Source organism: Entelurus aequoreus, linkage group LG11 (genome assembly GCF_033978785.1).
Source record: "Entelurus aequoreus isolate RoL-2023_Sb linkage group LG11, RoL_Eaeq_v1.1, whole genome shotgun sequence".
NCBI classification, from domain to species: Eukaryota; Metazoa; Chordata; class Actinopteri; order Syngnathiformes; family Syngnathidae; genus Entelurus; species Entelurus aequoreus.
Genome location: NC_084741.1, coordinates 65,445,387 through 65,458,403, shown reverse-complemented (window position 1 = coordinate 65,458,403; position 13,017 = coordinate 65,445,387). Strand labels below are relative to the sequence as shown.

The following is a 13,017-nucleotide window of genomic DNA, read 5'->3' as shown; positions in this document are numbered from 1 at the left end:
AGGATCTATTCTCTAATTTATGCTGCAGCTGTTACATATACTGTAATATTGTACATGGTAATTGTTATTTATTGTATATTCTATATAAAAATATAGTATATCAGTATATGTCATATACTGTATATATAATATGTAAATATTACATAAGTTATATTTTATATTGCTACTACAGCAATTTTTTAGTCTATTTTATATCTGCATTATCCTTTCCATCCTTTGTAACTGAGCTACTGTGTGGAAGAATTTCCCTTTTGGATCATTAAAGTTTGTCTAAGTCTAAGTCTAAGGATCTGCATCATAAAGGCCTTTAAAAAGCAATGTGAAAATCAATAAACATAGGATTACTCATGATAAAATAGTTATTTTTTACTGCAAATGTCCATTAAACTCCATGTTTTCACATTTCAGTACTTGATGTACCTGCACACAATTGTCTGGATTGGAATTTCTTCTGCAGGTTCTGTCACGTTGAGCACATTCTTACGTCACACACGCAGGGCACGTAACCCCGTGTGGGCGTTTCTCCTAGGCCAAACGAAAGCGCTGATTGGTGGATATTCCCATGACTCGATGTAATAGACCAGTAAAACAGCGTCTTGGTTCAACTTCAGCCGCCTGTGACTGGTCAGAAATATTTGTGGGCGGGGCTGTACGTGTTGTTTTTGTTGAGGAACGCCGTCGACATCTTTACTGCTGGCGTCTGAAGTAAACACTAAAACCGTATTTTCTGTTTTGAATAATAGTTTTTTGGGAGGAGTTTACGAACACTAGGGAGAAGTGGAGGCTTTTTGCTTGGCAATTCAGTCGAACGTATTTTTATTGTCTTCAAAAGGTACGTAAACTTCGTTGCAGCACATTTAGACATTAGGGTTTACTAGTTTGACGTCCCTGCACTGACTTTGCACAATGTGGGTACCCCGAGTAAATAAGCGTATCAATTAATACTGTTTATAAGGGTTGTTTATGGTGATGTTTATGACTTGTCAAAAAAACACAGCTAGCTGGTTAGCAGTCTGAACGATTGTTGTTGTTGTGGCAAGAGACGTGGCCTTGTTATTGTCTGATAATCATCGTGTTTTCCTTCCGTTTCGACGCACAAACGTGACAAAAAGCAGTGAATTTGAAAGAAATACAGTTAAAAACAATTGAGCGTTTCTAGGTTTGTATTGTGGTTGTTGTTTACTGCCCCTTTAACCCCGCCCACTGCTAGCGTCGCTAGCACAAAATGATAACGGCGTCTTTTGCCTTTTCCGTGAAATAAGAATTCTTAGGCAATGTTACTGTTTAATGTTCTCTCATATTTGGAAGTATCAAGGTACGTTATATGTTATATGTATGCATAATTAGTTTAAATCTTAGACATATTTGTTTTGCTTCACATACGTTAATGCTTTTGTTTTGAAATCAATGCAATCGGCGTGGTGTTTCATCACTTCCGGGTGAGCTGTCATAATATGGAAAACATGTTTATGCGGTAGTCAGCGGTGTACACAATGAAAAATGAAAGAATGTTGGGACCACTTTGATACATTTTTTACATTAAATATACTAAAACCAAAATGTATCACTGTTAATTGGTCCCGCTATTCTATTGATTGAAATTGATTGATTGATTGAAACCTTTATTAGTAGATTGCACAGTGCAGTACATATTCCGTACAATTGACCACTAAATGGTAACACCCGAATACGTTTTTCAACTTGTTTAAGTCGGGGTCCACTTAAATTGATTCATGATACAGATATATACTATCATCATAATCATACTTGCCAACCTTGAGACCTCCAATATCGGGAGGTGGGGGGTTGGGGGCGTGGTTATTTACAGCTAGAATTCCCCAACTCGAGTATTTCATATATATATATATATATATATATATATATATATATATATATATATATATATATATATATATATATATATATATATATATATATATATATATATATATATACATATATATTTATTTTATTTACATAGAAAAAAAACAAACAAACTTGAATTTCAGTGTTCCGGTGGCTATCCATTAGATGGCAGTATTGTCCTGTTTAACTTCTCCGTTCATTGGGCAGGCAAGCTGTTTATATTGTGGGAAAGCGGACGTGAGAACAGGCTGTCCCCACTCAGTCTCAGGTCCGCATTGAGCTGGAGGGGGCGTGGCCTCTGAATACCGGGAGTTTGTCAGGAGAGGCGCTGTATACCGGGATTCTCCCGCTAAAAACGGGAGGGTTGGCAAGTATGATCATAATACAGTCATCACAGAAGATAATCATCAGAGTATATACATTGAATTATTTACAATCCGGGGTGTGGGATGTGGAGGGGGTCGGGGGGTTAGGTTTGGTTGATATCAACACTTCAGTCATCAACAATTGCATCATCAGAGAAATGGACATTGGAACAGTGTAGGACTGACTTGGTAGGATATGTACAGCAAGTAGTGTACATAGAGAGAGAGATCAGAAAGCATAAGACAGTGTTTCCCATAAACTGCCAAATACCTGTGGCGGTGGGGGCGTGGCTATGGGCGTGGTCACCATGAAACCATCGAGTAATTTGCATAATTTACTACAATGATTTGATTTTCTCTAAAAAGGCTAAAAAAATGTATACTTACTAATTAATAATAACAGTTTTGTTTTAAACGTCCATCCATCCATCCATTTTACAATATAATTACAACACTTTATGTACATATTTATATACAGATTTGAACAATAAGTTATTCACTGAAATATATTTATTAATTGTGGTTCTTACAAAAAATATATCTTATAAAATATAAAAGCTAAAATGTCTCAAAGCTCTGCCCCTTTAATTAGTGCATACTAAATAATTTAACTTTAGCCTACTACTACAACCATATTATTTACCAGCAACATAAAGTGAAACAGAGGCAGAGGTGTCCTGCCACAGTCAGTAACAGAAAACAGTAGTGGTGGTAGATAGACACAGAGCTTCATCAAACATCTGATCCACTGAACAAAGAGCTCCAAAAATCTTGAACTTTAGACTGCCATCAGTTTTACTCCCTACACTTAACTGTTTCCTACTGCCTGCAGACTTTGCACCCTTTGTTATATACACATGTTATGTTTCTAATATAAATACATTTAATAAAGTCAAATACAAATAAGGCAACAAGAGAAGTATCCTACACACTTCTCTTTTGTAAAGTAAATCTGAACAGCCGATGTGGGCATCTACATAAACTATATGATTTGCCTGAGAAGCTGGAGAGGACAAAAAAATAAAAAAAATTAGTTTTAATTTTTTATTATTTATTTATTTTTTATTTTTTTTATTTATTTGTGGCGGACGTAATTCTTTCGTGGCGGGCCGCCACAAATAAATGAATGTGTGGGAAAGCCTGTAAGAATAAGTATCTACATTTGATTATTTACATTTGATTATTTACAATCCGGGGAGGTAGGATGTGGAAGGGAGGGTGTTAGTTTAGGGTTGAAGTTGCCTGGAGGTGTTCTTTTAGTGCGGTTTTGAAGGAGGATAGAGATGCCCTTTCTTTTACACCTGTTGGGAGTGCATTCCATATTGATGTGGCATAGAAAGAGAATGAGTTAAGACCTTTGTTAGATCAGAATCTGGGTTTAACGTGGTTAGTGTAGCTCCCTCTGGTGTTGTGGTTATGGCGGTCATTTACGTTAAGGAAGTAGTTTGACATGTACTTCGGTATCAGGGAGGTGTAGCGGATTTTATAGACTAGGCTCAGTACAAGTTGTTTTACTCTGTCCTCCACCCTGAGCCAGCCCACTTTGGAGAAGTGGGTAAATTGATTTCGGCAACCCATCGGTAATACCATGAATTGATTAACGTGGACCCCGACTTAAACAAGTTGAAAAACTTATTCGGGTGTTACCATTTAATGGTCAATTGTACGGAATATGTACTGTACTGTGCAATCTACTAATAAAAGTTTAAATCAATCAATTAACGAGCATGCACGCGCATGCGCACAAAAGCAGACATTTCAACTATTCGTATAACAAATTACCCATCGAAAACTGCAGCTCCTTCGTGTAGACTCCTCATGTAGACATATACTATAAGTAGTCATTTTAAATTATAGTGCATTCATTAATATCATAGACAATTACAACGTGAGGTAGTTCACATTGTATATTAACCCACAGTAAGCAGGTAGACAAATACAGCATGAGAAAGTTCATAAATCGGCGTTTATAAACGTATTTACCCGGTATGTTGCTAACTAAATGACAAAGTAAACCTAGCAAACACATAATAATTTAAGATAATAATTGCAATTCTACAGTGGGAGCGTTATCGGTGAAATCGGCGTTCCGTAACTTAAATGTGCATTTTTTTACATGGCTGCGTAATTCAACAGACCCCATTATCGAGTCTCGCAACTGGTTGTTTTTTTTCGAGGTAGCTGCCAACTTCGACAGAACACCGGAAATGACCACAATAAATGCATTTCCGCGAAATAGGCATCATTAATTATAAATAGAATATTTTCAAATCCTGTTTACTACTACCTTCCAAATACATTTTTCAACACAATGACGCTATGGTCGGCGATGTCATCTTTTCCCATTTGTCCGCACAAGAAACAAGTTGTTGTTGTGTGTTCAGATGGGGAGTCAGTACCAGCGCTCAGTACCACTGGAGGTAAGGAGAGCAGAGGGAGAGCGTGTCCGAGCCAAGCATCCTGACAAGATACCGGTGGGCATGACGGCAAACTGCAACTTTTGTGTGTTTGTGACACTAATCAAATATTTAAAAAAATTACATATATATTTTGAACAGATCATCGTAGAGCGGTCCCAGAGGTCTCGAGCTCCTGACCTGGATAAGAAGAAATACTTGGTGCCCTCAGATTTAACAGGTGACGTTTGGCCCAAATGTTGGTCTTAAAGTTAGCTTTTTTGTAGCGGAATGATCTTGTTAAATAGAATATCTCTGATATGCATTTTTTTCAGTAGGTCCTTGAAAACAGAAGAGCATCCCTGTTTCATTTACTCAGGCGTTAATTGCAGTGGATCCTTAAAACCCCAGGAGCATTCCTGTTAAATGGAGGATCTTTGACTTGCGTTATTTGCAGTCGGTCCCTTAAAACCACGAAAGCTCTCCTTAGATTATAGAGGATCTTTGACTAGTAAGCCTTTCAGGGCACTCCTGTGACATATACAGGTTTTATTTGCAGTCAACCCTTAAAACCACCGGAGCATTGTTGTCAAATAGAGAATCTTTGACTAGTGTTTTTATAGTAGGTCCTTTAAAGCAGAAGAGCACTCTTTTTTGGCATTATAGAGGATCTTTGACTGGGTTTTTTATAGCTGATCCTTTAAAGCAGAAGAGTACTTTGTCACATATAGAGGATCTTTCACTATCCATCCATTTCCTACCGCTTGTCCCTTTTGGGGTCGCTGGAGCCAATCTCAGCTGCACACGGGCGGAAGGCGGGATACACCCTGGACAAGTTGCCACCTCATCGCAGGGCCAACACATATAGACAACATTCACACTCATGTTCACACACTAATTTAGTGTTTGTCAATCAACCTATCCCCAGGTGCATGTCTTTGGAGGTGGGAGGAAGCCGGAGTACCCGGACTAGGGTTTATTATATTAGGTCCTTTAGGTGGCGACTTGTCCAGGGTGTACCCCGCCTTCCGCCCGAAGGCAGCTGAGATAGGCTCCAGCACCCCCTGCAACCCCAAAAGGGACAAGCGGAAGAAAATGGATGGATGGAAAGCAGAAGAACACTATTGTCACATATAGAGGAACTTTGACTAGTGTTTTTTTCAGTAGGTCCTTTAAAGCAGAAGAACACTCTTTTTTGACATTGTAGAGGATCTTTGACTGGGGCTTTTATAGCAGATCCTTTAAAGCAGAATAGTACTATTGTCACATATAGAGGATGTTTGACTAGGGTTTATTATATTTGGTCCTTTAAAGGAGAAAAATACTATTGTCACATATAGAGGATCTTTGACTAGTGTTTTTTTAGTAGGTCTTTTAAAGCAGAAGAACACTCTTATTTGACATTACAGAGGATCTTTCACTGGGGTTTTTACAGCAGATCCTTTGAAGCAGAAGATGTCTGTCTGTGTTGGCCCTGCGATGAGGTGGCAACTTGTCCAGGGTGTACACCGCCTTCCGCCCGAATGCAGCTGAGATAGGCTCCAGCGACCCCCCGTGACCCCAAAAGGGACAAGCGGTAGAAAATGGATGGATGGAGTACTATTGTCACATATAGAGGCTCTTTGACTAGGGTTTATTATATTAGGTCCTTTAAGGCAGAATAATACTATTGTCACATATAGAGGATCTTTGACTAGTGTTTTTTAGTTGGTCCTTTAAAGCACCCTTGTCGCATATAGAAAATCTTTGACTTGCGTTATTCACAGTCGGTCCTATAAAACCACCAGGGCTCTCCTTTCAATTTATAGAGGATCTTTGACTACAGAAAAGTGCTCCTGTCACACAAACAAGATATTTGACTTTATTGGTATGTTAGTCATTTTGTTGAAGTCCTTTTTGTAGATCATCACTTTTGCTGTCTGTTTTCTTCTCAATCACATAACATGAAAAACGTGACGTGTACTCATTCAGTGGGCCAGCTGTGCTTCCTGATCCGTCAGCGCGTTTCTTTGAGACCAGAGGAGGCGCTCTTCTTCTTCGTCAACAACTCCCTGCCCCCCTCCAGCTCGCCTCTCTCTGCCGTCTATGAGGTAACTGCATTTGTACACAAGGTTGCAGCCCCCCCCACACACACGGTCAGCAAAGCGTTGACCTACATGGGTCACGTTGTTTACCACTAACAGACAAGTGTTTGACACCATAGATATTTATAATATGTTGTCTGACACCATCTCTTGTGGTCCAGCTACTACACCTTGACCATATATGGATATAAATATGCTTTGTCACTTCAACAGTCCAACTGTCGCAACTTGTTCTAATTTCATTATCTGTTTTCATTTTGAAACCTGGTCCACCATCTGTCTGTCCCTATTATTTTCCCATATCAAAACACTGTATTTATTGCTAGAGATGTGATAGTTTTCCATCTTCCAATACATATTACTCCAAGGATTATACTCCAATTCTATTTACCGTATTTTCCGGACTATAAAGCACACTTAAAATCCTTTTTTTTCTTCTCAAAACTCAACAGTAACCCGGTGCGCCTAATGTACGGAATAATTCCTGTTTTGCTTACCGGCCTCGAAGCTATTTTATTTGGTACATGGTGAAATGATAAGTGTGACCAGCAGGTGACATTTAAACATAAGAGATATGTGTAAACTGCACTATGATGGCAATATGACTCAAGTAAACAACACCAACATTTTATATGTTCCATTGAAAATATAGAACATTACACACGGCGCTCAAAAATCCATCAAAATGTTTTAGTACGACTTTGGTAAACTGTGAAGCCGCACCGCTTGATGTCTTGATTGTCGGCGCATTAAAAATACATGTATTATTATGGTGTGTGTAGAAGGTGAGACATATTATCTAGCATTTTGTTCCGCAATATTATGCAAAAGCATATTTTCTTACCTTCTGGTACCTGCTGATCTGTATTTGGGATCTGCATGAATCCTGAAAAATTGCGCGCGTCTGCCTTTGTAGTCCGTGGCGACACCGCAGTCGATAATCTTCCTCTTTTTCTCTATCTTCTTGTTATGGGACATTCATCCTGCGCTGTTGCCATTTCTAATATAAAAATAGTGTAAAGTTCTTACTTATAGCTGTCAGTAAACTCGCCATGAAAGCGCTAAAACATACCGGTGTAGTGAGTTTACATTATTCACCCAAGGAACTTTAGGGGACTACAGATGAAAACTAGCCTTCTGGCTAATTCTGTCTGTTTTTAACCATGTGTAATCATGTGTTTTATGAAATTGCATTGTCCCCTTTGAAATAAACTAATCTTAATCTTAATCTAGTTATTAGAGAGTTCCGGTCGGACATTTTTTCACATCACCGGCCTTGTTGTTGTTTCCGGATGAGGAGATGCCGCTCCGTTATTGATTTAAGTAAAGTCTGAATGTCATTAAAACAGTTAGCTCCATCTTTTGACACTTCTTCCACTCCCGTCCTTGCACGTTACACCGCTACAACAAAGATGACGGGGAGAAGACGCTGTCGAAGGTGAGCCACGTAAATAAGACCGCCTACAAAACGGCGCATCCGGAAGCGACTGTCAGGAAGCGGCTTGAAGATGATCTGTAAAACATAATCTATGCAACATTTTAACCAAAGAACCACCATCACATGTTATGTAGACCACAAGGAAGTGTTTTACATTTAGAAAAAAAATAAAAAAAATAATATGACTCCATTAAAACGCCGTATAACCCGGTGCGCCCTATATATGAAAAAAGATCGAAACTAGACCATTCATCGGCAGTGCGCCTTATAATCCGGTGCGCCCTATAGTCCGGAAAATATGGTAATTGACAGTTTCCTATAGTCGCTATGTGCATGGTCTACAAAAGCAAACAACTGTCAGAGCGTCAGGGTCTTTAGTAGGTGCTGGGTCAGAAAACACTGGTGTTATTTTAATGAACACCACAAGATGAATCGTAAGTGGCTAGCATCTAGTCGGTTTCTACCTCGAGCAGTGATGTTGTTAGGTCTTCAATAGAGTTAGTCTTTGTATTTGAGTGGGTCCCTGGGAAATTTGATGTTTACCCCCTAAAAAATATATACATTTCTCAAATTATATGATATATATTGGTTATAATTAACATATATATTATATTATGTTCAAAACGTATCTCAAATTAAACAGAAAAAGTTTAAATGGTATTCAAAATTATTCATACTTAGTACAAACACACACAGTACAAAAAGCAGCAGACTGGCCTAGTAGTATTAAGTTATCATTTAATTTTGGCTTCTACAGGGTTTGATTACTATATGTCGGTAAGTAGAAATGCATTTGTTGTTTTGTGTCAATTTTCCATCCATCCATCCATTTTCTACTGCTTATTCCCTTTTGTTGCGTTAAAATCGGAAGTTTAAAACGAGCACAATGCTAATTGTGGTTAGCCTGTCAACGGGCTCATCCTTTGTATGTTAGCATTAAGCTAGCGGCATAAGAACCAACCTTTAACGTGTATGTTTGTATTGGATTTTTTTTCAGTTTTTAACAAACTGTATTGTTGATTTAACATAATTCATACACGTATATGCACTTTGTGTGTACATTAGCCTACTTTCCTTCATGTGCTTAGTTTTTACAATAGCTTTATTGTGGATTGTGTGAGCAGCCTCAAGTTTTTCACCTCTAATTTAACTGCCAAACAAAATTCCAACATTCAGGGAGGGCAGAATGATCTATGAAAAATAAACGATGGGTGTACAAAGTGCAGCCTATGTTACATTGTAGTATTAAAATAATCAGCAACAATTGAAAAATACAGCAAAAAAACAAGGAAAAAGATATGTTGAAGCTAATTACTTATAACACAGATTTGTCTTTTAAATATGTGAGTTTCATTTGTTTTGGCCTTGTTAAAGAAAACACCGTCCTGGTCACGCCCCCACTGCCACAAATGAGTTTTTGCATCTGTGAACGCCTGCTTCCAATTAAGTTTCCAGACAAAAATAAGAGCATTAACGAGATATATATTTGTACAAACAGGTGGCGTCATGAAGGGGAAAGTGAACAAGCTGCAAAATCTGACTCGGTTTTTGTCGCCCTCCAGGAGCACCATGAAGAAGACCTGTTCCTCTACCTGACCTACAGCAACGAGAGCGTCTACGGCGCCTGACAAAAGCACACCGAATTAGCCATTAAGGCGACAACAAGAAAGTGGGGGGAAGGGGGGAAGGAGGGAAGAGAGGAGGAGTAAAGTGTTCTGTTTGCTAAAACTTCACGCTATTACAGCGGTACCTCGGTTTTTGTAAGTACAGTCATCCCTCATTTACCGCGGTAAATGAATTTCTGCAAAGTAGGAATCATTAATTATAAATCAAATATTTCATAGCTAGAGCATAAAAAACGTGTTTACTACCGTCTAAATACCTTTTTCAACATAATGACAGCCCTCTAGATATGAAATACCAACCTTTAGTCACCTTTACACTCTTAATCCTATATAGTAATGCTGCCTGAGGCTGAGCCAATCAGTGGCCACGATACTAAACAGAGTGAGTGCGCTGATTGGTTTGGTCTCATCTAGAGGCCAATACGGCTGTCGTATTGATATTTTTTGTTGATTTAGCCATTTTTATGCTTCAAATGTATTAATTTGGGGCAAACATTTTTAGACAAGACGGGAAGGGCTAGACGAAGTAGCTGGGGAGGGGGAAGTCTGGGCTTCCCTGCTTAGGCTGCTGCCCCCGCGACCCGACTTTGGATAAACAGAATGAGATGGATGGATGGATTCTTAGCCAAAATAAACATTTGTAGAATATGCTTAAAATATACAATATCCCCCAAAAATCTGCAATGTGGTGAAGCCGCAATATTTGAAGCGCGATGTGGTGAGAGACGACTAATCCAGCCCAAAATCCATCCATCCATCCATTTTCTTCCGCTTATTCGAGGTTGGGTGGCGGGGGCAGCAGCCTAAGCAGAAAAGCCCAGACTTCCCTTTCCCCAGCTACTTCGTCCAGCTCCTCCCGGGGGATCCCGAGGTGTTCCCAGGACAGCCGGGAAACAGTCTTCCCAACTTGGCCTGGGTCTTCCTCGTGGCCTCCTACCGGTTGGACGACAGAGCTTCTCACCCTATCTCTAAGGGAGAGCTCCGCCACCTGGTGAGGAAACTTATTTCATCCGCCTGTACCCGAGATCTTGTCCTTTCGGTCATAACCCAAAGCTCTTGACCACAGGTGAGGATAGGAATGTTGATCGACCGGTAAATTGAGAGCTTTGCCTTCCGGTTCAGCTCCTTCTTTACCACCACGGATCGATACAGTGTCTGCATTAATGCAGACACCGCACCAATCCACCGGTCAATATCACAATCCACTCTTCCCTCACTCGTGAACAAGACTCCGAGGTACTTGAAGTCCTCCACTTGGGGCAAGATCTCTTCCCCAACCCAGATATAGCACTACATTAAATATTTCTTAATTCTTTTTCACGTTTAATGTTTTTTACAATTTTAATTTTGACAGTACCACATAAGATATATTTTAATTTTCCGCGCGAGAACCATGCACTTGTACTTGGAATTGCTGATTCCCATCCCAGTCGCTTCACACTCAGCTGCGAACCGATCCAGTGAGATCTGAAAATCTTGGCCAGATGAAGCTATCAGGACCACGTCATCTGCAAAAAGCAGAGACCTAATCCTGCAGCCACCAAACCGGATCCCCTCAACGCCCTTACTGCGTCTAGAAATTATGTCCATAAAAGTTATGAACAGAATCGGTGACAAAAGGTAGCCCTGGCGGAGTCCAACCCTCACTGAAAATGCGGACCAAGCTCTGACGACACGGTTACAAAGCACATGTAGACTGGTTGGGCAAACTCCCATGCACCCTCAAGGACCCTGCCGAGACTATAGAGCTGGTGTACAGTCCAAAATGTCAGGTGAAAACCCACCCAAATTTTCCTATAAGAAATCACATAAATCAGATCAATCTGTTCCAGACAGTCAAACATATAAACACAAAACACTTTATGTAGTTTTACATGCAAAAAAACTAAGTGTAATCCCTATAAATTAACATTTAACATGACAATTTAACATTCCTCTTGCCTTTGTCGATTAAAAAAGTTAAAAGTTAAAGTCCCGACGATAGTCACACACACACACTAGGTGTGGTGAAATTACCCTCTGCATTTGACCCATCCCCTTTTTCCACCCCCTGGGAGGTGAGGGGAGCAGTGAGCAGCAGCGGTGGCCGCGCTTGGGAATCATTTGGTGATTTAACCCCCAATTTAAACTTTTGATGCTGAGTGGGAGGCAATGGGTCCCATTTTTATAATCTTTGGTATGACTCGGCCGGTGTTTGAACTCACGACCTTCCAGTCTTAGGGTGGACACTCTAACCACAAGGCAACTGAGCAGGTCTATTATGCGTGTTAGACAAGGAGGATGGGAGGAGAAAGTCACCTTTGTACTTTGCTATGAGATCTTTCAAGCATTCAATAGTGTTTCGGTCAGGTTCAAACACTGATGACATCTATTAAACAGACAAAGAAGCAAGGAATTAAACAGAGACAGAATTCAATTTGGCTCATTTGAGGAGAAATGTCTGGGCTGTACTCTTGTACAGTCTTATACCACCCTCTGACGAAAGATTCCTCGTCTTTTATTTGGACTTTCCCTGATTACATGGCAACAGCTGTTTCTAAAGGAAGGGGGTCGTAAACAGCCGCTGCCTTTGGACACAAAACAGTTCAAAGAAAAGGTGCCTGGAGGGGGGTCAGGCCCTGCTTCCTCTCCGCTTTGTAGATCTCAGGTCAAGACAAAATCTTCCTGTGGATTACAATACATCAAAGAAACCGACACCTTTATGTCGCTTCCCATCCTACACAGTGGAGTTTTACAAGCCTTCTGCCAGGTAAGATCAAAGACAGCTTTTGTCTGCTTGCCAGGAACTCATTGAAACACAAAGTTTTGTGATAACTTAGGTACAATTATTCTGACAGTTTCTCACCTTCTTTATCAAAGTGTTGACACTCTGAACTTTCTTTGGCCCCGCGACGGCTCATTCTGCAGCCGTACATAACACTACAGGAAAACTGGGGCAAAATTTAGTGTGTTCCTGGAAGAGCGGGGACGTACAAAAACCGAGGTACCACGATGTTTTTATTTTACTATATCAGTGTATTGGAGGAATGCTGAAAAGTGCGGTTTTTATTATCATTAAATGCTTAGCCTTCTTTTTCTTGGAAATCGAAAAAAAAAAAAAAAAAGGAACAGTGATGGAAAAAGGAAGTCGTCTTATGATCTTTGATAGAGTTCCCCTCATCTCAGTATTTAATTGTGTTTTTGTACATTTTTGTGGCAAATAAAAGATGCAAAAAAAGGGGAAAAAAAGCAAACCTGTTGAGG

The 13,017-nt window shown here is 39.8% G+C and overlaps 1 protein-coding gene across 1 annotated transcript; it reads left to right on the top strand.

Annotated features, from left to right (window-relative positions):
* The first annotated feature begins 652 nt into the window (after window positions 1–652).
* zgc:92606 (uncharacterized protein LOC100000242 homolog) lies at window positions 653–13,002 on the top strand. Its single transcript, XM_062063776.1, has 5 exons — window positions 653–832; window positions 4,616–4,705; window positions 4,790–4,868; window positions 6,599–6,717; window positions 9,712–13,002. The coding sequence occupies exons 2-5, from the start codon at window positions 4,616–4,618 to the stop codon at window positions 9,775–9,777; spliced, it is 354 nt and encodes a 117-aa protein (XP_061919760.1). The 5' UTR covers window positions 653–832; the 3' UTR covers window positions 9,778–13,002.
* The last annotated feature ends 15 nt before the right edge of the window (window positions 13,003–13,017 follow it).

Excerpts from the sequence above, each read along its gene's own strand:
- zgc:92606 (XM_062063776.1), top strand. The coding sequence starts at position 4,616 with ATGGGGAGTCAGTACCAGCGCTCAGTACCACTGGAGGTAAGGAGAGCA. Across the intron at positions 4,706-4,789 it reads AGCATCCTGACAAGATACCG|ATCATCGTAGAGCGGTCCCA; the intron begins GTGGGCATGACG and ends TATTTTGAACAG. Across the intron at positions 6,718-9,711 it reads CTCTCTCTGCCGTCTATGAG|GAGCACCATGAAGAAGACCT; the intron begins GTAACTGCATTT and ends GTCGCCCTCCAG.